General features: G+C 42.0%; 1 protein-coding gene across 2 annotated transcripts in view; it reads right to left on the bottom strand.

Annotated features, from left to right (window-relative positions):
- LOC6603208 (rho GTPase-activating protein 26) overlaps positions 1-26216 on the bottom strand; it is a 287480-nt gene that overhangs the window by 201516 nt on the left and 59748 nt on the right. For both annotated transcript variants that reach the window (XM_026989983.1, XM_026989982.1), the window contains exons 4-6: positions 25918-26133; positions 4095-4166; positions 3986-4037 (exon numbers count right to left, since the gene is read on the bottom strand). In XM_026989983.1, the coding sequence (XP_026845784.1) occupies positions 3986-4037; positions 4095-4166; positions 25918-26133 (340 nt within the window). The remainder of the gene's footprint in view (positions 1-3985; positions 4038-4094; positions 4167-25917; positions 26134-26216) is intronic.

Raw genomic sequence — 26216 nt, 5'->3', positions numbered from 1 at the left:
GAAGCTTGCCCACGTAGCTGTTCGCAACATTTTGGCACCGGTGACTATCCCGGCGACTGCGAATCCCGAGGACTACTGCCGAGAGACATCGTAGATCATCAATTGTCATGAAATGGCTTCCAAATCACGTTCAACTTGGCCACTTGCCAAGGCAAAGTTGGCACTGTCCACTGAAGAAGCTGCGCGCATGAAAGTAAGGGTCAAGTATCAATTTCCGATGAAGGAAATCTTTCATGTATGAATAACAAGGCTTCCTCTTGGTAACATCTCTTGCGCACAAGATTATACTACTTTCGCTTAGTACATCATCTTTGTAAGAGCCGCCTGTCATCGTTTTTATCGTCATGGGAGCTTCAACATGCAAGATCTATATATACAAACAGCTGAGCACGGACCACTCTCGCAAAAATCCACGCTGATTCGCTACACGCCCTTTCTTGACGAATTGGATTAAGCTGAACCAGTTACCATTAATACATCAGCAGGTCGGACACCAAAGATTGGCAAAGCTTGGTTAGCTATTTTTGTATGTCTCACCACCAAAGCAAAGCATATCGGGGTCATCAGCGATTTGACGACTCCCGCATTCATCGCCGCTTTCAAACGATTTTGGTATTCACGTGGCCCTATATACGATTTTTAATCAGACAATGATTACTACAATTAACGGAAAAGCAACGGACAGCTGTATTGCAAAATAATTTGGAGTTTCCTGTAGAGTCTAGAAATCAGCTGGCCTTTTATTTCGCCATCTTTCCCACATTTTGGAAGCATTTGTATCCACCGATCCACCCGTTAAAGTGCGAGCAATACAGAAGAATATTTTTCTTGGTTTGAAATAATCAGCAACGAGAAGCATGTACTACTTTCCCTTATACAACACTCAACCATATAGTGCTTTATTGTTCTTATCGCAAACCAAAGCAAAGCTTTATGTGCTAAGCACAAAGCGTAGCCAAAAAAATGTGCAACTTCGTTATGCGAAGCCTCTCTGTAACATGTTTGTCACTGTAAAGTTTTATCTGCTTGATCGCTGGTGTTATTTTGAGCGATTGATTTGCGCGGTCGTTTTAATTTTCTACAGTCGTCTGAAGTGAAGTGAACTCAGAAGATGCTGAATCTATCAAGCTGGAAAAAAAGCTGGTAGAAAATCCCCACCTATATCGGAATTTTAAATATGTATATAAAATCGAATTTCAAAAGAGTTGCCGAAATAATAATATCCCTTTAAGCGAAGGGCTACCATTAGAACTGTTTTGGAATGGATTTTAAACAGAAATTTGAAGCAATTAAAAAAAACAGATTTAAAGATCATTCCAAAAATAAATATTATATTATTACTTAATGCTGAAGATTTTTCTGCAATTGAACCAGTCCCAAATGGAAATATAATTAAATATAATTTTGCTCCAATTACTTCCTGGGACGTTGAAAGAAGCTTTTCCGCGTACAAAATGACTTTTGGAGAGAAGCGTCAGAGACTCTTAATTAATAATTTAGAGAGCATTATAATTATTTATTGCAATACAAATTATTTTGAATAACTTTTAAACCTATAAAATATCGTATGTATTAAGTATCATTTGCTCTAGTTTAATAACAGACAATAGTTAATACAATTTTAATACGTATACCACCTTCTAAATCGCTTTTATATTATTTTTTTATTTGATTAATATATTATACATATGCATTTCATGCAAATATGCATATCGTTTTTAACTCTACTTTTCATGAAACGAACCTTGGTTTCATTAGAATTTTTTGTATCTAAACTCTTCAAAAATATGCAAATATGCAAGATCGAGATATAATACATAATGTATTTATGTACTTAATTAACTGATAAAGTTTACCAATCAACACTGTGACTTCTCTCTTACTTAGCAAAAACAAAAATTGAGACATAAACAGCCATCCTCACGTTATATGTCTGTCAATCGGGTAAACTAGTTAACTTTTTTGGCTTGGAGGACCTTTTGGCGGATATTCCCCTATACAACGATCGCTCAGAATTAGATATTAGATAAAATATCCAGTCCTTAATCCTGGGATTGGGGCTGTGGGTTGAGGGATTGATGGATGGAAATCTGAAATGCAGCTATCTTGGAAAGTTTTCCAAAGTTTCATTGGAGGGCGTAACAATCGATGTTAAAATCCGTGAGCTCCTAGAAAATCGTTAGCGTCAATTGGAAGTGGGTGCTCTTGTAATCGCAACATCTGCACCTGCTGCTCCTAGCTATGAGGGCACAACAAAATTTAGCATTTTGTAACGAACCTAAAAGGTTTCGATACAATCCGTCCCCCGACTTATAATGAGCGCATCGCACCACACCCCACAACCAACGCCCCCTCTCCGCACGCAACCACCGATCAACACGCGCCAACTCCATAACGCTGACCAAAGACATCAGGTCAGGCGGACTTTCCCCACGGACTTTCGACTGCGGAAAGTTGACGCCGCGAAAATCTGCGACGATCACCAAGAACGGCAAAGTGCACTCCGACGCGGAAGTGCATTTTCAAACCCGCAGACCCAGCAATACGGGCCTATAAAAAGACGGCGACGAGAACTAAAGAACAACTTACGCAGAAATCCGGCTCACGGTACGGACGTTGTACCGAAACTTACGCAGAAAGCCGGCTCAGAGTACGGGCGTTGTACCAGAACTTACGCAGAAAAACCTGGTTCGGAGTACAGACGTTGTACCCGGAACTTACAAGAGACACCGGCGACCAATTAAACTAAGTTTATTTAAAGTGCTAAGAATTATAATAAAGTGTCAAATTATTCAAGTAAACACCCGATTGCGTAAGTTCACTCCAACTAGCCGAGGCACCGACACTAAACCACCCCGAGTCCACGCACGCCGTTTCGTATGCACGACGAGCGACGTTCACTCCAGCCCCGATCCACCTCTCTACGATAGGCCGCCCCCCGACGCCGCCCTTAAGGTTCCATCCATTTCTACAAATTTTTTGTGGATTGACTCCTGGACGTGACTGAGCTTACCTCAGCCTGAAATAGGTCCATCACAATTTGTATGACTCAATTTAAAACGTCAGCGAAGGGCTGCAGACAAAAATGCAGGTAAATCAAATTATTAAATTCTTAAGCACATTATTTTTAAGGAAAACGATTTTAGCTAAAAACTACCGGAAGTCTTCAAGCGGATTGACACAGCAGGGCAACATATAGGATTACAACTGCATATATTGGTTGTAAGTCTATGACGTCGGTGTTATGATTATGCATGCAGACTATAGCCGCGTTCATTGTATTTGGACGTAGTCGAAGCCAGAATACAAATCAAATAAAAATAAAACTTTTAAAACGGTGTAATAGTAAGTAATAAATCATAGTCGTTCACTAGAACAAAAAAATTTGACAAAATGACCACCGACGAGAAGACACAGGAAAATGGGAAAATAAAGCTCAGAAGCACCGGTTAGAGACCGAAGTTGCACAATTTTGAAACCGAGTTAAGAGTTTGGCTGATTTTATTAGATATTAACTAAAAGCGAAAACCAAAGGAATTCTCGATATCGATTTGGTGATCCTTCCCACAGTGAAAGAAGGTATTATCTCCGAAAAAACCGGCATATTCATTAAACGTATCAATTTTGGTGTATCGCATACAAAAGATTGAAATTAAAAGTTATTAACCTCGAGATACTGGCGACTTAGCATGGAGGCTGTTCGGGACTTGTTCCTAATGAACACAACATATGCCGAGTTTAACGAATTTGGCAAATCAAGCACGCCGAGAACTGGAATATCATGCCGGCTCTACTGGGTTAGAATTTGTTTTCACTCAAAGTTGTACCATATGTCGTAAAACAACAGATGAGCATTTTATGGTTGATGAAGTTAGGCCGCATTAACCGCATTTCTATACATTTGTCTGTTTCCACTAGATCCATTGTATCATCCCAACCTCGAGATTGAGGGTATTGTAATTTACATTTTACTCTATTTACTCACTTTTTTCCATTAAAAATAGATAACCACGTTTGGTAAATAACTCCTCAGGCTTCTGTAAATGAGATGAGATTTTTTTATATGATACTATCAGTTTATCTTATTTAATTACCGTGCGCTTTTCCATGTACTTGGTTTTTAGTTCTGTTACTTTTTCACGAGCTTCTTCAAAATTTTCGCGGGTCTGAAAGCCAAAAATAAACATAATAAATTATTTCGGATTACTTGGTCCGATTAAGAAATGCATTTATCAGCTTTTCAGAATTGCAAAGTTCAATACAACTATGTAGATGTAAGATTCTTAAGTTAGAAGGAAAAAAAAAGCCCCAACTCTAAAAAAAACCTTAAAAAAATACCAGTTTTTAAAAATTAAAAAATAGCCACACCATAAAAAAATATATCTCATTCAAATATTGTAAAGCCTTGAATCTATCAGAAAAAGAGCTGGGTTGTCGTTGGGCCGGTAAGCGGGAAATCAAACATGCCTTCACCGCGGAATTGGCTCCTAGCCAACGTTACCAGACAGGACTACTAGTGAAGGATGGCCACATTTTGCTGCCATGAAGCTATGAAATGGCGTAAAAACGGTTGGTAAATGTCGAGAAGAAGATGAAGCGCGACGGGCCATTCGCACAGGAATACACTATGATCATCAAGGATTATGTGTTTAAGGGATACGCTCGACGTCTGGAATTCGTCGTTCTCTTTCGTAGTGATCAGACGCGTTTTTGTTTTGCGCTCCACATTTTTCCTAACCAGCCTACAATCTGGAATTCTATTCTACTCCGCGAGTGCATGCCTTTTGTTTTGTTTTAAAATATTATTAAACTATTTATTTTTCGGCGTCGGCTTGTCGTGTTTGTGCTGCTGCCGTGAGTACACACTATATTGCATTACAGCCCGCTCTCGTCTTGTAGCTTTTGTTGTAGTATCACTCTCTCCCTATCACCTAAACTTGAAATACTGTTCTTTCTCTCTCGCTCTCGTAACTTTCTGTTCAGTAGCTCTCACTTTCTCTCATTAGCTGCTGCTGCAAATGCTCTCCTCCTATTAGCGTTTGCCTGGTTTGGTACACTGGTCTGATAGTTAATTTTTTTGAAATATTATTCGATTTTATTTTATTATTTTTATTAAGGAGTTTTCTGTTGTATGTGCTAAAAAAACTTGTCGCAAAGAGATCACTCATGATCAGCCTGCTAGCTCTGCGGTAGCTCGTGGGTGATGCCATCTCCAAACGTAATAGGTTGAATTACAGTTGCGAGGCATGCCGTGCGGTGGAGAATGATATGGCGGCTTTTATGAGGCAGACGCGGAAGGGCTTTAAGGAGCAGACCGTTGGCTTTAAAAAGCAATACCATCGGCTCTTAGCCATGGAGTCTCAATATGGCAGTCTGCAACTTCTGAATGAGTCTCCGAGGCGTAAAAAGGTCACTCCGCGGGATCTGCAAGTGCCAACCGTCACTCAGCCGTGCGCCGCCGAAAAACTGACTCCGACCACTCCAAGTGTGCAGCAGTTGATCTCGTTTGCCACTCCAAGGGCAACGACAGCTGCTGGCGATGGAGATTTGGTAACCGAATTCATCGCCTCGGAGAATGTGCAGCCAAGTACGTCTGCAGCGTCCGTGTCCGTGGTGTCCACAAGTTCGCTAGTTGTCTCGTCTATCCCGATCCCACCACTAAATAGACGTTCCGGACCTCCGGATATTGCCACCACAGGTACTAGGCCTGTGGTGACTGAACCACTGGTGGGAGTTCCACCAAAAAGACAAGTTTTTGTTTCACGGCTGGCCCCTGACCTCACATCTAATGATGTAATTGCTTTTATTCAAAGCAAAATAAAAGCCGTGGGGTTAAAGGTGGAGAAATTCAACTTCTCTTATGCCAGGGAAATAGCCTCGTTTAAGATAAGCATCTCCCCAACTCAATTTGACACCATTTGCTCCGCCAAATTTTGGCCGGAGCATTTGGTGGTGAAGGAGTTTAAGGCTAAGAAGAACAATAGGCCCCCCTAGCTAACTTCTCTTTTAGTAACGTATCAGAATGTTAGAGGCTTGCGTAGTAAGCTCAGCATTCTTTTCCGGGATAGTGTTGTGCTTACCGAAACCTGGTTAAAGCCGGACATTCTTAGTTCCGAGGTTTTAACAGGCCGGTACACAACTTTTAGGAAAGACCGTTCGTCTCGACGTGCAGGAGGGGTTCTGATTGCAGTGGACTCTAACTTCCCGACGGAACACTTCACCGTCCAAGTTCAACAGGAACTGGAATTCCTGTGTGTAAACGTGATTATTCTCGCTTTTGATATATTCATTACTTGCTCGTATATTCCACCTTCTTCGGAAACTTCAATTTATGCGCAACACTTGTCCGCATTAACCGCTGTATCTTCCTCGCTATCAGATAAAGATCATATGATAGTTCTTGGTGACTTCAACTTGCCAGGAACTGTCTGGTCTTCGGTAAAAGAGTAGACTAGTAACCTAGTGCCCATGTCACGACATGACTTTGTTGACGGCTTGCTTGACCTGTCCCTGTCTCAAGTCAACCATGTGAAAAATTCCTTGGGTCGATTGCTTGATTTGTGCTTTGTATCGGATCCGACCATAGTGTTGTTAACCCGAGCCCTTCCACTCACTATACCTGAAGACGCCTACCATCCTACGTCCGAAGTGTCGCTAGATATAGGACCAGCTCTATTGGAACGGTCAAGTAGGCTACCTGAACGTGTCCGTTGCTTTCGTAAAGCCGAGTTTGCGACGCTTAATAACCTCATTAGGGATTTTGATTGGTTCGCTTTGTACTTGTGCACTGATGTCATAAAAGGCACAAACATTTTTTACAATGCTCTTGGCCCTTTTTTTGATTCTTTTGTCCCGCTTTCTTGTCCGATTAGATCTGGACGGCCCCCTTGGTTTACCAAAAAATTATCCAGTCTAAAAAACTTAAAATCAAGACTTTGTACAAAACTTCAAGAAGTTGGTTCTCCTACTTCTCACTCTCTATGAAATAGCTCGGTTAAACTTTTCAGTTCTTAAGTCTCAATGCTATAAGAATTACCTATCTCGATTCAGGATACGCTTTTCTCAGGACCCTAAACAGTTTTACTGCTTCGTAAACAGTAAGCGTAGAACGTCCGCACACCCATCCTCGCTATTATTTCGTAATACGTCGGCAAAGATTGATGAGGCAATCGCCGATCTTTTTGCTCAATTTTTCCAAACCACCTTTACTGAGGAAAGCTACTCTGGTCATCCGTACCCATACGGTTGACCGAGGCCGAACGGCATTTTCAGTCCCTTGTTAAATGAATATTCTTTACTTCATGATCTTCGACTAGTTAAGCCGGTGTGTTCATCGGGTCCAGACGGGGCTCCAGGTTGTGTACTCAGGTACTGCGCCGAGGCACTGTGTGGAACCTTGCTTAAACTATTCACCCTGTCCATTGATTCTTCTTGCTTCCCCACGATCTGGAAGGAATCGTTTATAATTCCTTTCCATAAAATCAGCTATTCCTAAAATGTTTGAGAAGGTTTTAACACCTCACTTGCCCCATCTCTGCAAGTCACTTATATCTCCAACTTAGCATGGATTTATAAGGCGGCGATCAACCACCACAATCTTCTTAGAGTTTACCTCTTTCATTATTAAAGGCTTTCAAAGCATTGGACTCTGTAAACCATTCCCTTTTAGAACATAAACTTGACCTTTGACTCCCTCTCCTCACCAGTAAAGGTTTCTTCGGGAGTACCACAGGGCAGTCACCTAGTCCCCTTACTCTTCGTACTCTTTATTAATGACTTTCCCTCGGTATTAACATACTCTCGAGTACTTATGTATGCGGATGATGTTAAGCTCTGTATCCAGTATAAGGACATTTCATTTCATTTTCGCTTGCAATACGATCTCAATAACTTTCAGTCATGGTGCTGTGCAAAGTTGTTACACCTTAATGCCTCGAAATGTAAAGTTGTGACATTTCATCGTTCTAGCCCATATACCCTATGTGATGGTTCTCTTGAGAGAAGTACCCTGGATGATCTTGCTGTTATACTAGACGCCAAGCTGAAGTTTTCTAAACACATTTCGACCATGGTAAATAAGGCCACGGGCGTGCTTGGGTTTATAAAGAGGTGGTCAAAGGAATTTGACGACCCCTATACAAGAAAGACTATGTATACATCGCTAGTTCGTCCGATTTTAGAATACGGCTCCTGTGTATGGTGCCCTCAGTAAAAAGTACACCAGGACCGTATAGAATCAGTACAGAAAAACTTTTTACTCTTTGCTCTGCGGAGCCTCAACTGGGATGCGGATGTGAGACTTCCATTTTACTCTAGTAGACTGTTTTTAGTGAACCTCCCATCCTTAGTTAACCGTAGAAAAATGCTTGGTGTGATTTTTATGCACAACTTGATCGGGGGTGACATAGACAGCCCTGATCTGTTGAGCCGCATAAACTTCACGATTCCTATTAGACTTACTAGAAATTTTATACCGTTGTTCCTTCCATTTTGTAGATCGAATTATTCCTTGCATGAACCGTGTAGGGTCTTATGGTCGGATTATAATTCCCTCTACCATATTATATCCACCACTAATTCTCTTCCTCTTATTAAATTACTAATCCTCACAGTGGTATGTGAAGTGGTATTCGTAAATGTATTTTAAATGCATGTTTAGTTTCTTAGTAAGTGTAGTGCAAATTTTCCTCGAATATTAGTCATTCTTGTATGTACGCGTTTGGTTCGGCTACGCACCGCGCGTCATGCGGTAGCGCCCCTCGGTCGGTTGGGCGGGGGGAGGGCTGGGTTTTGCCTGGGATCCGCGCGCTTAACAGCCTTCTGCTGATGTCGCACGGGCCACTTGACGGTGCAGTAATTGCATCGCCTCTTGTAAGATGCATGTCAACGTCCGAATATCAACGAGGTTCCAGTGGAAAGCGACAGGCTATGGTACTTGCCACACTTGGGAGTCGAAAACCCGGTTTTTAACTCTGCAGCCAGAGTTGGAGGAACATTGCTAGATTCGGCGCTAACCAAGGGACCTCACATTATAAACTCTTGCCAGCTGTGCTCTTTCATTTTAGACAAGGTTGGAGTCTGTGGCGACATCAAGGAGATGTTCCATCAAGTTCTGACCCGACCCGAAGACAGATACTCCCAACGTTCTGTGAAGAAATGGCGATGACAGACATCTGACAGAGCTTGCTCGCCAAGCGTAAAGACTACGAATTCTGAAGTTTTCACATTCGGATTTAAGAGCAGTCAAGGCCATCATCGACATTCATTATGTGGATGACTTATGTGAAAGCACAGCTTTGCTACCAAGAGCGAAGCCATCAGTGTATATACCCGAGTGAAGGAGATACATATGGTGGATTTCAGTTTTCAACTCACCTATTCTGGAGTCGGCATTGGGCCCACCAGGACGCGCTGTGAGCGTCGGATGGAATTAGTATGAACAGAAGATTCTCGATATGTGTTGGCAGGCAGACACGGGCGACTTCGGGTTTACTGTGAAGTATCATCGAGTTCCAAACTCTTGGTCATTTCTACGTTCAATCACTTCAATCGAATATTCAACGGACTATTAATTTAGAAGATATGAGCACTCTAAGTTTTAAATTATATAAAACTGTGCTAAAATTTCATTCGCATACTGCATGTTTCAGGTGGAAAAAAGTAAACTATGTAACGTATAATTCTGTTTTTGGTATCTTTTATAAGGTGTATTCCTTCTTAGGAAAACTTTTCAAAAATATGATCAGTTGCATAGGCAGTTCTATCGAAAAACTAGTTTTGCAAACTAAAGACAATTTTGGCTGTTTTAACTTTGATTGGACTTTACAAAAATATATCTCTACATTTTCCCGAGAATTTGTTTATATACACTACTGGACAAAATAATAAGTACACGCTCATGAGCTTTCTTCATGTCACGTAATACTTTTTTAATAAATGTAGAGAAAAAATGCAATTCACATTTAGTTTTCTAACTGACAGTAGATTATAAATATAAAAAACATAAACAAGGGGTGGTCAAAATAATAAGAACAGAAATTCTTCAAGGCCAAAAACTCAAAGTGTACCAACATTTTAAAATTATTTTCTTACTATTAGTAATCGTACGCTAGTATACGGTATAGCCATCCTTATCTTTTGTGATTTAGTTGATTCTTTTTGGCATACTAGCAATGAATTTGCTGCAAGCCTCCACTGACATTTCATACCATGTTTTTTTTTGTACAAACTTCCCAAATTTGTTGGCTGTTTTAAATCGTATTTATCCCCATAGATTTTAAATTGAGTTTATGTCATGAGATTGACGTTTACCTTGTTCTCCTTAAATCAAGCCTTGACCAGTTGTCAGGTGTGCTTTGGGTCATTGTCTAGTTGAAAGACCCATTTCAAGAGCATGTTTTCCTCAGCATTTGGTTGCATAATGTCTGTCAATATGTTTTTATACGAATTGGGTCCCAGTATCAGTTATGCCATATGCTCCAAGGCATAGAATCTGCTTTTAGACTTTAGTAATAAATGATTCAAAGAACATACCCTACTGGCCAAAATAATAAGTACATATGTATGTATCGTGCTCAAATGTATGAAATTATTAAATTTTGCTAAAAATGCATTTTTGGTCTGGTCAAAAAAATAAATATAATGGGGCTATTTATAAATTTGAAAGGAGGCTTTCCAGATCTAATCGGAAAAGAAAACCGGACACAAGAATCCAAAAATGTGCCAAGAGCATTGTAAAAAATGTTTGTGCCTTTTATGACATCAGTGCACAAGTACAAAGCGAACCAATCAAAATCCCTAATGAGGTTATTAAGCGTCGCAAAGTCGGCTTTACGAAAGCAACGGACACGTTCAGGTAGCCTACTCGAGCCTACGCCAATAGGCGTCTTCAGGTATAGTGAGTGGAAGGGCTCGGGTTAACAACACTATGGTCGGATCCGATACAAAGCACAAATCAAGCAATCGACCCAAGGAATTTTTCACATGGTTGACTTGAGACAGGGACAGGTCAAGCAAGCCGTCAACAAAGTCATGTCGTGACATGGGCACTAGGTTACTAGACTCTTTTACCGAAGACCAAACAGTTCCTGGCAAGTTGAAGTCACCAAGAACTATCATATGATCTTTATCAGATAGCGAGAAACAGCGGTTAAAGCGGACAAGTGCTGCTCATAAATTTAGATATCCAAAGAAGGCGCAATATACGAGCAAGTAATGAATTTTTCCAGTTATTGTTAAGCCTGCACTGTGAAGTGTTTGGACACTTCGGAACTAAGAACGTCCGGTTTTAGATAGGTCTCGGTAAAAGGGTGTTAAGCTTACTGCGTAAGTCTCTAAAAGTTTGGTAATTTAATAGGAGGAAGGATAGTTTTATGGTTTTGTCAGAAAAAATGGTGTCAAAATGAGTTGGGGAGACGCTTAACATAACAGACGACATCTCGCTGGCATAAGATTAATAGTATTTCTCCACCTCTAACCCGACATTATTTATTTAGCTGTCAATAAAAGCAGTTACATCATTAGATGTGAGGACAGGGGCCAGCCGTGAGACACAAACTTGTCGTTTTGGTGGGACCATCATCAGTTCCGGAGGTCCGGAACGTCTGTTTACTGGTGAGATCGAAATCGACGCTATCGACGTTTCCGGCTGCATGTTCTCCGAGGCGATGAATTCGGTTTCCAAATCTATATCGCTGTCGTTGCCCTTGGAGTGGCAAACGAAATCAGCTGCTACACTTTAAGTGGTCGGAGTTAGTGTTACTTTTTTTGCCTAGGCGTTACTAGTAGTAGTACTTAAAGTAATGTAAAGTAGGACTCCATGGCTAAGAGCCTATCGAATTGGTTCTCGAAACCAACGGTCAGCTCTTAAAAGCCACTCCGCGACTGCTTCGAAAAAGTTACCATATCTTTCTCAACAGCACGGCATGCCTCGCAACTGTCATTCATTTGGAGATGGCATCACCCACGAGGCCCGTAAACCCAGCGCACTTAAAAACATTTTTTTATACCCGATACTCAAAATGAGTATTGGGGTATATTAGATTTTTTTTTTTATATTCATATACTTATTTATTTGCTCTATAATATATACTATACAATTTATATTTAACGGACAAGAGTATGTTGGGACTAGGGGCCCCGCGGACTGCAGTACTGCCGCAAAGCATTGCTTCGCAGTGGCGTGGACTCCTACTCCGTCTGCTCCTTCCGCCTTCTCTCCAAGGACCTAAGCGTTCGCATCACGCTAGAGGCGAACTCCGCGGCCGCTTCCCACACCTTCGGGTCTGCCAGCATCAGCGGCACCAGAGTCTCGGTGCTGACCCTAGACCCTGCTACTGTCTCCAATGTCTGACGCTCGAGGTCAAACCTGTGGCAGTCGAAGAGGACGTGGCGAGCGTCCTCCTCTATGCCTGTGCCACACTCGGGGCACCAGTCCTCTGTCTCGTGGCCGAAGCGCTTGAGGTAGCCGCGGAAGCAGCCATGTCCGCTCAGTGCCTGGGTAAGGTAGAAATACACCTGGCCGTGCTTCCTTTCAATCCAGCATGCTATGCTTGGGATGAGGGTGTGGGTCCATCGGCCTTTTGGTGAGTGGTCCCATCGAGTCTGCCATCTGTCTATGCTGGTCCTTCTGGCGGCGTCCTTAATTTCTGCTTTGGAGCGTACCTCGGCTGCACTGTCCGTCATGGCATCATGGATCTCCTTCCTCTCCCTTATCAGCTCCCTGAGCGGAACTTGCCCGGCAATGACTAACGCGGCTTCGTCTGAGATGGTCCGGAACGAGCACGCGATCCTAATGGCGCACAGTCTGTACGTTGCCTCCACTCCTCCACTCCACTCCCACTGCGACAAGTTCCTTCGCTATCGCCACTATTGCGACGTCGTCAGCGAAACCCACCAGGTTAGTGTTGGCTGGCATCGGGAGCCGTAGGACCCCGTCGTACATGGCGTTCCAGAGCAGAGGTCCCAAAACGGAGCCCTGCGGGACTCCGGCTGAGACTTCGTATGCCCTAGAGCCCTGACATGTGTCCATTGTCAGCACCCTATTGCTGAAATAGCTGCGCGCTATATTCAGTAGGTAGCCCGGGATGTTGAAGGACCTCAGTGCCTCCAGCGTCCGGGTCCAGTCGGCCGAGTTGAAGGCGTTCCTTATGTCCAGTGTCACCACCAGACAATAGGACTTGGTTCCGCCTTTCCACCTAGTCCCAGCAATGGCTTCCTCCGCCGTTTGTACGACCCTCAAGATGGCGTCCAGCGTCGACCTCCCTTTCCTGAACCCGTATTGGTTCTGGGAGAGACCGCCTGCTGCTTCGATGGCTGCGCTCAGCCTCGCACCGATCACCCTTTCGAAGACTTTTCCCATGGAGTCCAGAAGGCAGATGGGCCTGTAGGAAGAGGCCACCCCTGGCGTCTTGCCCGGCTTGGTTAATGTTAGCAGCCGTTGCCTTTTCCACCTCTCGGGGGACGTCCCCACCTGGAGGCATTTGTTGAAAAGGCCCGCAACTTCCCTCGGGAGTAGAAGAAGTGCCAGCTTCAACGCGCTGTTGGGGATCGCATCCGGACCCGGAGCCTTCCTAGGTATCAGGTTTCGGCCTGCCTGCAACACCTCGGCTTCCGTAACCTCGAAGATGTCGCTCGGGCTATGCTCGAACCGCAGGGAGCTAGGGATCTGCCGTCCTCGAGGAAACAGTACCCTGACTATACCCTCCAGTGCCTCTGGATCTGTTGGAGCTTTGCTGCCCGCGTTCAGCCTCTTCACCACCATCCTGTACGTGCCTCCCCAGGGGTCCTCTTCGGCGGCATCACACACTTTAAGGAAGCATTCCCTCTTGCTGTTCCTTATGGCGGTCTTCAGATCCTTCCTCGCCGCTTTGTAGGTCTCGCTGCATCGGGCCAAGCGCGGTGTGCCTCTGGCTCGCTGGAGCAGCCTTCTGGCCCGGTGGCAGGTTCTACGGAGAACCGCAATCGCTTCGCCCCACCAGAAAACTGGATCCTTGTGCTTCCGGAACGTCCCTCTCGGTAGCATGCTCTGGTCGCAGGCGCCTTCAAGTGCGTCCGCCAATTTGGTCGCCATATCGTTGGCTCCGTCTGCATCGTTTGCAGAGTAGCTCTCAAGGGCGCTTGCGAGGGCTTGGGCCCTCAGCGTGTCCTGGCGGTACGCCTTCCCATGCCGGAACGGGGTACCTCTCGATCGGGCAAGGGTGCCCAGGGTGCATAGTTGGGCTAGTCCGGACATAGTCCGTCTGTCCGTCCCCTTCAGCGCCTAGTGCTCAAAGACTATAAGAGCTAGAGCAACGATGTTTTGGATCCAGACGTCTGTGATATGTCACTGCTACAAAAATATTTCATAATTTCGCCCCGCCCACTTCCGCCCCCACAAAGGACGAAAATCTGTGGCATCCACAAATTCAAAGATACGAGAAAACAGAAAACGCAGAATCGTAAAGGATGACTATATCTTCTAGAGTGCAAAATATGAACCAGATCGTATAATTATTATAGCCAGAATCAAGAAAACAATTTAATTTTTTCTCGCCCTGTCTCTCTCTAACACACACGTAGCATAGCCGGTTTTGCTTAGAGTAAAACATTAGCGCCTAGATCTCAGAGACTATAAAAGCTAGAGCAACCAAATTTGGTATCCACACTCCTAATATATCGGACCGAGACGAGTTTATTTCAAAATTTCGCCACACCCCCTTCCGCCCCCGCAAAGAATGCAAATCTGGGGATATTCACAAATCTCAGAGACTATTAAGGCTAGAGTAACAAAATTTAGTATCCGCACTCCTTTCAGATCTCACTATAAAACGTATATCTAAAAATTTCGCCCCACCCCCTTCCGCCCACACAAAGGACGAAAATATGTTGCATCCACAATATTGCAGATTCGAGAAAACTAAAAACGCAGATAATGATCATATCTATCAGATTGCTGAATCTGGATCAGATCAGATAATTTGTATAGCCAAAAGGAACAAATCAATTTGCAGTGGCTACGCAGCGCCCGACGTCACGCTTAGACTGATTTTCTGTCTCTCTCGCACGCACTCTTTGTCGTGTCGTTTGATATTCGTGGCGTGTGCCGGAGGAGAGCCATACTAACTAAGTATCGGGTATAACTGTAGAGTTGCGGTGTCCGCCTAAACTCACAAAGTTCCCCCTCATTTTGTAATTGATCAGGTTATCAGTCATATTTTATTTGTAAATGGAGAAAAAGAATTGCTTTTCACACCAGAGCTGTTCACGCCCAGAGTCCCACCAAATCACTTTGGTAACAAGAACAAATCAATTTGCGGTGGCTACGCAAAACCATCCAAGCGCCTACTCATTTTCTCTCGCTCTCTCTCACAATCTTCGTCGTGCAATGTGTGCGCGCTCTGGCGGAGAGGACCCATACAGACTGAGTATCGGGTATAAATGATGTCTGCAGTAGCTGCGACTCAAAAGGTTCCCTCGTTTTTTGTATTTTTCGAGCAACCGAACAGTTATCAACTATCGAACCTAAAGTATGGTTCGCAAGCTTCAGCTTATTGCAATTTTCGCGTGCTCAGCTACGCAGATATCAAATTAATATCAATTTTAGTCGCCTTGCGTGGAGTGAAAATAAATCAAGAACTCTCCCAGCAATCGGGGGAAATACACATATTCTGTTAGTTTCGTTCATTGTGAATTCAAATATAAAAAAATCTTTTGCTTATGGCTGCTAACCCTCAATTGGTGCTATTTCTAGCTTTATTTATAGTATGGTACACAGAAGACATAACCTCAAAATTGTTGGTATTGGAGACACATATGTATTTTGAAAACCTTCGTTATTTAAATGCCATATTTTCATTCAAAAATTTTGAAAAAGTAAAAAAATGTACGTTGAGTTATTTGAGTGCGGCTTATACGCCTTACACGAATGGATTCGTTTTTTGAGTGTGTCGCTCACAGTTCATATAGACTTCCCATTAAATGTTGGTAAGTTCGCGGATCGAATAAAATCATATCGTCCACTATGATTGAGCAATATTGAATATGATTCAAATGCAACTAAGACAACAGATGTCTTTGCTCTTATTCATAAGTTTAGGGCTTGCGGTTATAATGTAAATATAAATGGATTTCGACAATACGCGTATGAGAAAGCATAATTTTTTTTTTTTAATATCCTTGGTATTATTTGCCTAGATCTGATGTAATCAGCAAAGTTTTCCCTTCATTTCCTCGGATTCTAAGTCAACATCATTTAAGAAACACTGTGAAGGCACGACCTTCACAAAAGGGCAGCGACACCATCCCCTGGAGGGACAACTTATGATTATGATATTAATTATAATTTTTGAGCCACCAACACACAAAGCTATGAATTTTGATTTACCCTCCCCTCTGTAGATACCTCCCCAATTAGAATAAGAAATATATTAAGGAAACCCAAAACGACGAAGCCTGTTACTTAATATAGGGTAAAAAGAACACGAAACCGGAACCAGTACCAAGAACCAACCAGAACATCACCAGTGGTGGACCTATCGCAACACAGCAGCAGCGCACTACGAACAACAAGAGAAAAAGCACAAAAAAAAGGGAAACGGAGAAAGAGCCAACGATAGCACCCACTCTCACACCCACGCATCCGAAGCCAGAGCAGCCAGAGAAACGGCTCGGAAGAGAGAGAAACAGAGAGCCGCCGATCGCTCTCACACCCACGCCACCAAAGCAAGAGAGCCGACGGTCCTACGCGCATACACCCGCGAGCAGAGGCCGGCAACCGAAAGCTGCAAAGCGGCAGAGAAGCTGCGGAAGGACCGGGCCCTGGACAGACTGAGAAGCTGTACCTCGGCCTGAGAACTTTATTCCAGATGGCGCACGAGCAGGGACCACGAGGGGAGAGTTTGTAGGGAATGTAGGGAAAAAGTAAAAGGTGAAAAGTGAAGAAAAAAAAGCAGGAGAAGCAGTAAACAGTAGCATGGAACCACGAAACAGGAACGGCAGCAGAGAAGGGGCGCGCCAAAAGGGATTAGCAGCCCAAAACAGCCCCGGCGAATAGCCAGCATCAATCTTTGATCCCTCGACTTATGTACAGCTAAGGCTGGTTTATTTAATATAGTCTCCAAGCACCAGGCGCTCATAGGGACGGACAGACAAGCATGGCTCTATTAGCTCGGCTATTGATGCTGATCAAGAATATATATACCATATGGGGTCGGAAACGCTTCCTTCTGGACGTTACACACATCTTTACCACAAATCTAATATACTACACATATCTAACATATCTAATATATACTCATTTTGAGTATCGGGTGTAAAAATTTAAATATGTAGTGTCAAAATGAAATTTTTAGAAATACTACAACAAATTAATTTGTGGGAAGCCATCTCAGGTGTCTCTGTAGCTATAGATACATAAATGTCAACTATGTACTTCATATTTTCCGCAAACACCAATTTAGCCAATCGATTTAAGTGTAGCAACCTCACACAAAAAAATATGATTTTATATGGGATGAAACCTCGCACGAAAAACGGAAAAAAAGGTCGCAGGTCACATAAACTGATCTAGAATCCAGACCGCTGAAGTTTGATCTTTGCAATTCTGAAAAGCTGATAAATGCAAATAGCTTACTGTAGCTTACTGTCTGGGATATATTAATCTTTCAAATTACAAATGATAATATTATGTTCAATTTTTAAAAAATTTGGAGTTTTGAAACTAACGAAAAGTCGGTTTTATATTTTATTTGTATGGATATATTAATTGGGCCTCTAAGCCCGAGTGTACATTTTATACTCAGCCAGGCTCCGTTTTTCACATTCACAAAAGTTTTCCGATTTACTTTTGAATGCACATAAATTGGGGCTCACGTTTTCAAAACGAAAACAATTTCGTTGACGTTGGAAAGTAAACGGCAATTTATACATCGAAACGAACCTTAATTGAAAAAGGAAAAAAAAATAGATGGCTTATTGATGCATTAACATAAACTTGACACCTATATCAGGGTAATTTAACTTTTGCTTTCTTTATAAATAGTTTTATTTTAACCCAACCTCAAGACAACAACAATTTTTGTTTTGGTGCAAACAGCTGACGCAGTCCGATTTGGTTATCGGAAAGTTGGCAAGAAATAAATGTTTGCGCATAACAGCCCAAATGTGAATGTAACAGCTCAGACTGTGCTTGTAACAAGCGCTTAACATAATATCTGGGTGAGCACAGCTGTTTTATTTTATTTTAAAACTACCGCTGGTTCTTTATATCCGGGGGAAAGAATAAATAATCGTTCTCCAAAATCATTTTGAAAGTTTGTCGATCCGAAATGACTTTACAAATCTGAAATCTTGACCATTATCAATTTAATTTTCAATTTGCATACTGTTACTTACAGTTCATCAGACATGTTTAATACACAAGTGTTGCATCTAAGATGTTTGGATCTTCTTAGATCACGTAATTTCTGCCGTCGTTTTGCTTCAAAACAAGCACTTAAATCGACTTTTTTTTTTCAAGTTTTAGTTTTTGTTTTTTAAATTTTCAAATACTTGATATTTTTTCAGATATGGTAGATACTTAAGGTATGTGATAAAGGAAGCACTATCTCTGAAAACAACACCAAAAAAAGTAACAGATTTTAAAAATTTTAAAAGAACAACTTAAGAATAGAAAAAAAAAATTAGAAAACACTTTTAAAGCAAAGGCTACGCATAACACCGGGAACGCGAGCACGCGAGAATCGCACTTTTAATCTGAGACGGATGGAAGGATCTGTCCAGCATGTTTGACGAGCTGAATACCTACAAAGGTGTGTTTCTCCCCTGCTATGTCTAAGTTAGTTGATAATATATGTTAAAGACTAGAAGTTCCTCCCCTCTCTCATTGATGCTCATTGTGGAAAGAAATGGAACCTGCACCAATGAGAATTGGTGGTTTTTAGAGCCGGCTTCTGTGACCAGAATTTTTATACCCGATACTCAAAATGAGTATTGGTAAAAGTGGATGTGTGTGACGTCCAGAAGGAATCGTTTCCGACCCCATAAAGTACATATATTCTTGATCAGCATCAATAGCCGAGTCGATTGAGCCATGTCTGTCTGTCCGTCTGTCCGTCCGTCCCCTTCAGCGCCTAGTGCTCAAAGACTATAAGAGCTAGAGCAACGATGTTTTGGATCCAGACGTCTGTGATATGTCACTGCTACAAAAATATTTCAAAACTTTGCCCCGCCCACTTCCGCCCCCACAAAGGGCGAAAATCTGTGGCATCCACAATTTCGACGATACGAGAAAACTAAAAACGCAGAATCGTAGAAGACAATGTGACAATATCTTCTAGATTGCAAAATCTCAACCAGGTCGTATATTTATTATAGCCAGAATCAAGAAAACAATTTCATTCTTTCTCGCTCTGTCTCTCTCTAACACACAGGTTTCATGGTCGGTTTTGCCAATTGCAAAATATGAGTTCAAGGATCTCAGAACTCATAAGAGCTAGAGCAACCAAATTTGGCAATCCACACTCCACAATCCACACTCCTGTGATATCGGACCTTGACCGTTTTGTGTCACAATTTCGCCATACCCCCTTCCGCCCCCGCAAAGGACGAAAATCTGGGGCATCCAGAAATCTCAGAGACTATTAACGCTAGAGTAACCAAATTTAGTATCCGCACTTCTGTTAGATCTCACTATAAAACGTATATCTCAGAATTTCGCCCACCCCCTTCCGCACCTACAAAGGAAGAAAATCTGTTGCATCCACAATATTGCAGATTCGAGAAAACGAAAAACGCAGAATCATAGATAACGACCATATCTATCCGATTGCTGAATCTGGATCAGATCAGATAATTTTTATAGCCAAAAGGAAAAAATCAATTTGCACTGGCTACGCAGCGCCCGACGTCACGCCTAGACTGATTTTCTGTCTCTCTCGCACGCACTCTTTGTCGTGTCGCTTAATATTAGCGGCGTCTGCCGGAGGAGAGCCATACTGACTTAGTATCGGGTATAACTGTAGAGTTGCGGTGTCCGCAGCAACTCACAACGTTCCCCCTCGTTAGTTCGTCGGGTGGCGCAGTCGTATCTTGTTCCATTACCTATATATGTTGAGTAGACTACGTTGTAATTAGATGATTTTAGTCTGGCCACTGAATCACCTGACGTAATCTAGGGCTAGAACTATGTCAGTGGGCTCTTGCTCCATTGCATTGAGGAGCTCCGCCGACGATACCTTGCTTTTATGCAAATCGAGCTGCAGCACACTCAGCTTTATGGATGGCTGGCTCAGGAGCACCTGGCGCAGGTAGACACTACCCATGCCACAGTCATCTCCCTGTCCACGACCTCCAGCTCGGCCCTCTTCCACATTGCTTCCAATTGGCAGACCGTGCGCATCAGCCACCTAAGGGTCGGGTCATCGTTGCATTTCAGGATTTTGACGCCATTGAGCCACCCAGCACCATCGAAAATGGGCATAGGGTCCGAGGGGTCTTCCGTGCGAACACGGAAGGACGTCGCTTTAATTTTTTTAAAGTGTTTTCTGCTATGTAGATGAGCCTCCTTTGCAGCTCTCGTTAGTGACGAACGACGAGAAAAAGCGATACATAAAATTCAGTCAGGCATAGGAAGATTGTGAATCAATATAGTAAAGAAGAACGAGAAATCGCACGAATCGCGCCGCGTTTGTGTTTCTAAAATACAAAAGTAGAAAATATGTTTGAGCTCCGCATCCTTTTCGATCGGATGTCAGAAACATTATAAATTTTATTGTGTGTTAAGGTTGAGGATGAGGCAACCGAGCCGATCTCGAGCAAAAGGTCTGTTCTCCAACTATATCAAGCGGTAACTAACTAGAGCAGGAGCACCTGCTGCCGGCTTAGCGACGGCATAGGAAAGAAAAGATAACAAGAACGAGCATAGATAAAGAATAGATGATGAAATGAGAGCATGGTGCTGAGCGAGCAAAGGCAAAGGTACGCTTACGTGACGCTAACTTAGTGCAATGACGAAAATGGTACAGCAAATGAATTGATAGGTAAAAGAGAAACAGTCAGGCAGGCGTAGTTTTTCATTTACTTTTTCGGATTACGTTTTCAGGCAAAACGTTTCGTTTTCGTTTTAAGGTTCTCCAGTTTTTACATATTTTTGTTGTTGTCGTCCTGGCCAATTTTTTCCGAGCCAAATTTGAGGTTGGGTTAAAATAAAATTATTTTTAATGAAAGCAAAAGTTAAATTACCCTGATATAGGTGTCAAATTGATGTAAATGCATCAATAAGTCATCTATTTTGTTCCTTTTGCAATTAAGGTTTTGTTGTATAAAAAGCCGTTTACTTTCCAACGTCAACGAAAATGTGTTTGTTTTGAAAACGAAGTAATCTTGCAGAATGTGAAAAAGGGAGCCCAAATTTATGTGATTTCAAAAGTAAATCAGAAAACTTTTGTGAATGTGTAAAACGGAGTATGTATGTGTGAAATTTCAGCTGAATCGATAGAACTTTTCAAGTTTTTAACCGTAGCTGATCCGGCAGACGTTGTTCTGCCACGCAACAAAAAAATATTCCCTATTAACTGTGGCTAATTTTTAGCGAACAATTTTTACATGACCCAGTGAACTTTTTTCCGCCTTAGAGGCAATAAATAATCGATATTCTACCAATTCTTTAATAGGTTTTTAGCTTGGAAACATGCCACAAATAATTGGACCATTCAGAATTCAGACCACATACTTTCAAGGATTGGCCTTGTGATTTATTATAAAACATGGCGAATGCAATATGAAGTCTTTTAAACTCAAACGCCATCGAAATCATCGGAATCCTGGGAAGGAGAATTTCCTCACCTTGGATTTTCTTTTGAGTATCATCGCGTAAATCAAGTTGTTGGTCAATTTTCTTACCACCAAACGCGTACCGTTGCACAGTTTTGGTTGGTTTATGTTTCGAAGCATGATTACTACGGAGCCAACCTTTAGGCGTAAATTTTGCGGTGGTAAGCGTGGGACATCCAAGGAGTTAAAAAAACATTTAGTTGGAAATTATGTTTGGGAATACTTTGTTGATGAGCTCGTTTTTTGGTCTGACAAATTTACAGTAATTCTGAGGAAATTAAATCAATCTGCTCGATTCGTCGACAGGTACTCGACCATTACCGATAGTCAGCCATTGCTCTGAGAAATCTTCAGCAGATGTATTTTGCAATGCAGCTCTCATGTTTGTTTCCAGCTGAAGTTTCTTCACTTAGCGCCATAGATTCGATGATTTTAGGCAAGCGTTTATTTCGTCGGTAGGCGTTGATCTTGGAATTACTGGCAGTGTTTGGAGGAAATCACCAGACAGTAGAATCATAGCGCCTTAAAAATATCTCGAGTCATTGCATACATCTTTCAATGTTCGGTTAATTGCTTTTAATGCACGTTTTTGCGCCATTTTTCATTCATCCCAGATGATGATTTTCGATTCTGACAAAATTTTGACCATTTTGCAATATTACATATAGGTTCTTCAATATTAATTTAATGGTGAATGAGCCGTACGGCATCCTTCTGTCAATGTGGCAGCTATTCCAGAAGAAGCAACTGCAACCGCAACATTGAATCTCGCACGGACAGTGGCTAAAACCATTGACATGAGGAATGTCTTACCAGTTCCACCGGGGGAACCCAAATATAATATAAATATAAACCACCATATAAACCATATAAACGTATCATAAACTTTCTTTGTTGGGGATTCAACAGGGGTACATTTGCTTGAACATCTATATTCAATTTCTTGTGATCATATTCACGTTCCCGTTCAAATTCTCGATTAAATGCGTCTTCGATCACATGTCTTCGATCAATAGTAAAGCTTGATTATGTACGCCTTCGTCACGGCATTTTTGAATTAAAGAATTACAAAGAATACAAATTACTTACACAATTAAAAAAATTGCGAACAAAACAGCTGACCTGGTTGTTTTGTCAATATACAGCGTGTTTTCTCAATTGCAGCAGCTGTGTATTTAATACAAGGGCGGTCTGAGAAGTACTAAGCCTAAAAATGAAAAACGAAAATAAGACAGTCTTCGCCTTCTTCAAAGCACGTTCGCCGGTCCTTGGTCTCTTCTTGGTCTCGTCGAAGGTCACGAAACGACGCAGAAACTCCTTCGGATTGCGCATAAACAGTATCAAACACTGCTCTGCAATGGTCTCACGGGTACGCTTGTTGTCCGGATTGAACAAATGCGGCACACATCGCGCCGACAGCTTTCTCTGCCCAAAATTTCGTGAAGGATATGACACTCGTTTTTTTGTGATGCCTACTGATTCAGCTATGTCATGCACTTTTAATCGGCGATCTGCCAATACGAGGTCGTGGATTTGTGGTACGTTGTCCTCCGTGGTAGCCACTTTCGGGCCATTTGGCTTCGCGATTTCCCTTCCAAAAATAAGAATCGAATCATCAACCGATATTACCCCTTTTAGCCGCCCTACATCCTCTGATTTCTAGTTAGCTATCTTTTCTAGCTATCTTTTTTCCAGGTCCCAAGGAGTCCTCTTCAAAAACTCCCTCTTTACCAGTAAAGGTTTCTTCGGGAGTACCACAGGGCAGCCATCTAGGCCCCTTACTCATCACACTCTTTATTAATGACTTGCCTTCGGTATTAACATACTCTCGAGTACTTATGTACGCGGATTATGTTAAACTCTGTGTCCAGTATAAGGACATTTCATTTCATTTTCGGCTGCAATCCGATCTCAATAACTTTCAGTCATGGTGTTGTGAAAACTTGTAACAACTTAATGCCTCGAAATGCAAAGTAATGACATCTCATCGTTCTAACCCCTTGTTGGCCCTCTATACCCTATGCGGTGGTTCTCTGGAGAAAATTACCTTGGTGGATGATCTTGGTGTAATATTAGTCGCCAAGCTGAAGTTTTCTGAACACATTTCTACCATGGTAAATAGGTCTTAAGGTGTTCTTGAGTTTATCAAGAGGTGATCAAAGGAATTTGACGACACCCATATAACAAAGTCTCTATACCTCGCTAGTTCGTCCGATTTTAGAATACGGGTCCTGTGTACGGTGCCGTACACCAGGACCGTATATAATCAGTCCAGAACAACTTTTTACTCTTCGCTCCGCGGGCCTTAACTGGGATAGATGTGTGAGAATGCTATCTTACTCTAGTAGATTGCTATTAGTAAACCTCTCATCCTTAGTTAACCGTAGAAAAATGCTTGGTGTTACTTTTATGCACAACTTGATCAGGGGTGACATAGACAGCCCTGATCTGTTGAGCCGCATAAACTTCACGATTCCTATTAGACTGACTAGAAATTTTATACCGTTGTTCCTTCCACTTTGTAGATCGAATTATTCCTTGCATGAACCGTTTAGGGTCTTATGCTCGGATTATAATTCCCTCTACCATATTATATCCAACACTAATTCTCTTCCTCTTATAAAATTATTAATCCTTACACACCTTTCTATTAATTAGTAACTGTAGTGGTATTTGTATTTTGATTGCATGCTTAGTTTCTTAGTAAGTTTAGTGCTAATTTTCCTCGAATGTTAGTCTAATAGCTATCTTTCTTGCATGTTCGCGTTTGGTTCGGCTACGCACCGCGCGTCATGCGGAAGCGCCCCTCGGTCGGTTGTGCGGAAGGAGGACTGGGTTTTTGCCTGGGATCCGCGCGTAACATCCTTCTGATGGTGTCACACGGGCCACTGGATGGTGCAGTAATTGAATCTCCACTTGATTACATATCAACGTCCAAATATATATACATATGTACATACATATCATTAGAATAGAATTAAGGGAATTAATAGAATAATATAATTAATAGAAACATGGGATCTTGTGCTAGTTCGAGAATTAGTTACAGACCGCACAAGAGTTTGAACACATCATAAATCGTATTGTAACGAATGGGTATTAAGTAGACTGACTAGTGTTGTCATCCCGTATTATATTAGACATATCCAGTCTGGGCTCGGAGTTGTTCGTAAAATCTCCAGGTCAATAAAGTCTGGCTATAGTAAAAATACTCTCGGTTTTTACATTATATATACCGATTATTTATAGAATTCTGTATAAACGTAACAACTGGTGTCAGAATATGATGCTGCAGATTAAGGGTCAAGGTGACAAACAACAACAGATGGTGCTGCAGATGAAGGATCAAGGTGATCAACAGCAAAAGATGTTACAAGGTGAAGCAAGGTGAACTGATTGAAGATCAAGGGGAAACCCAGTTACAAAGATTATAAGCTATGGCAAAACAGATGCCATGGAGAAGAGAAAAGAGAAAAAGGCCAACGTCGACAAGAAACTACAGGACAACTCAGAATCAGTTCAGCTTTTGGATGAAGAGATCAAACAGGAGATCATACGTCTTGATGCGGGAATTTGGCAAGTGGATAATCGTCTCGAAGATCGGCTCAAAAACCCATTCCGTCATTTGGAATTGGGTTTTCCTGTCAGTAACATAACAACAGCCAAACTGAAATTTGCTACAACTAGATTTGATGGCACACCAACATTTGGCGTTTTTACGCCACAATTCGAAACGTCAGCGTCGAGGAATAATTGAACGGAAGCGCGGCCGCTTTTTGTGATGTCCTTGAACGGTTTTGCTGCTGAGGTGCTACAATCGATTCCCGACGCAAATAACTTGAGTTAAGAGGCTGTTAAGCGTGCCCTAAAGCGTGGTAACAGTATTATAAAATTAAAAATGAATTAAAGTCTGGTACAAAGTTACTGATGCTAAAATAATTGTAGGAATTAATTAGCAATTAGGCGATCGAAAAATATAACGGATCTGGCTAAGAATACCCTCCGTTTCAAACTGCTTTGTCTGACATTGGAAACAGTAAATTATTCGAAGCATTAATTAAGAACTTTTCTGTCTTAATTTAACTACATATATGTATGGTCTCTTACCTTCTGCACTTTGTGCCTTAAATCCTGCAGGTAATCGCGGTGATCTTCAGCCTGCTCGTGAGCTGTGTGATAAAAAACCAACCAGCCGGAAATAAAGGCAAGCAATATTTCAACGAATTCAAATTTAATTCTTTCCTGCACTTCTTGTATACGCAGAACATAGCTTAAGGACTCCTGAATATATTCGCGCTCATGCATGCCCAAACTGGCATCGGCCTATGAATGAAAAATAATTTAATGGAATATACATATACGCTTAAATTTAAACAAACAGGTAATAAAAAGTCGTTAAAAATAGT

This window comes from Drosophila persimilis, unplaced genomic scaffold (assembly GCF_003286085.1).
Source record: "Drosophila persimilis strain 14011-0111.01,24,50 unplaced genomic scaffold, DperRS2 tig00000477-arrow-pilon, whole genome shotgun sequence".
NCBI classification, from domain to species: domain Eukaryota; kingdom Metazoa; phylum Arthropoda; class Insecta; order Diptera; family Drosophilidae; genus Drosophila; species Drosophila persimilis.
The sequence above is the reverse complement of the archived record's forward strand: the minus strand, read 5'-3'. Positions and strand labels throughout refer to the sequence as shown.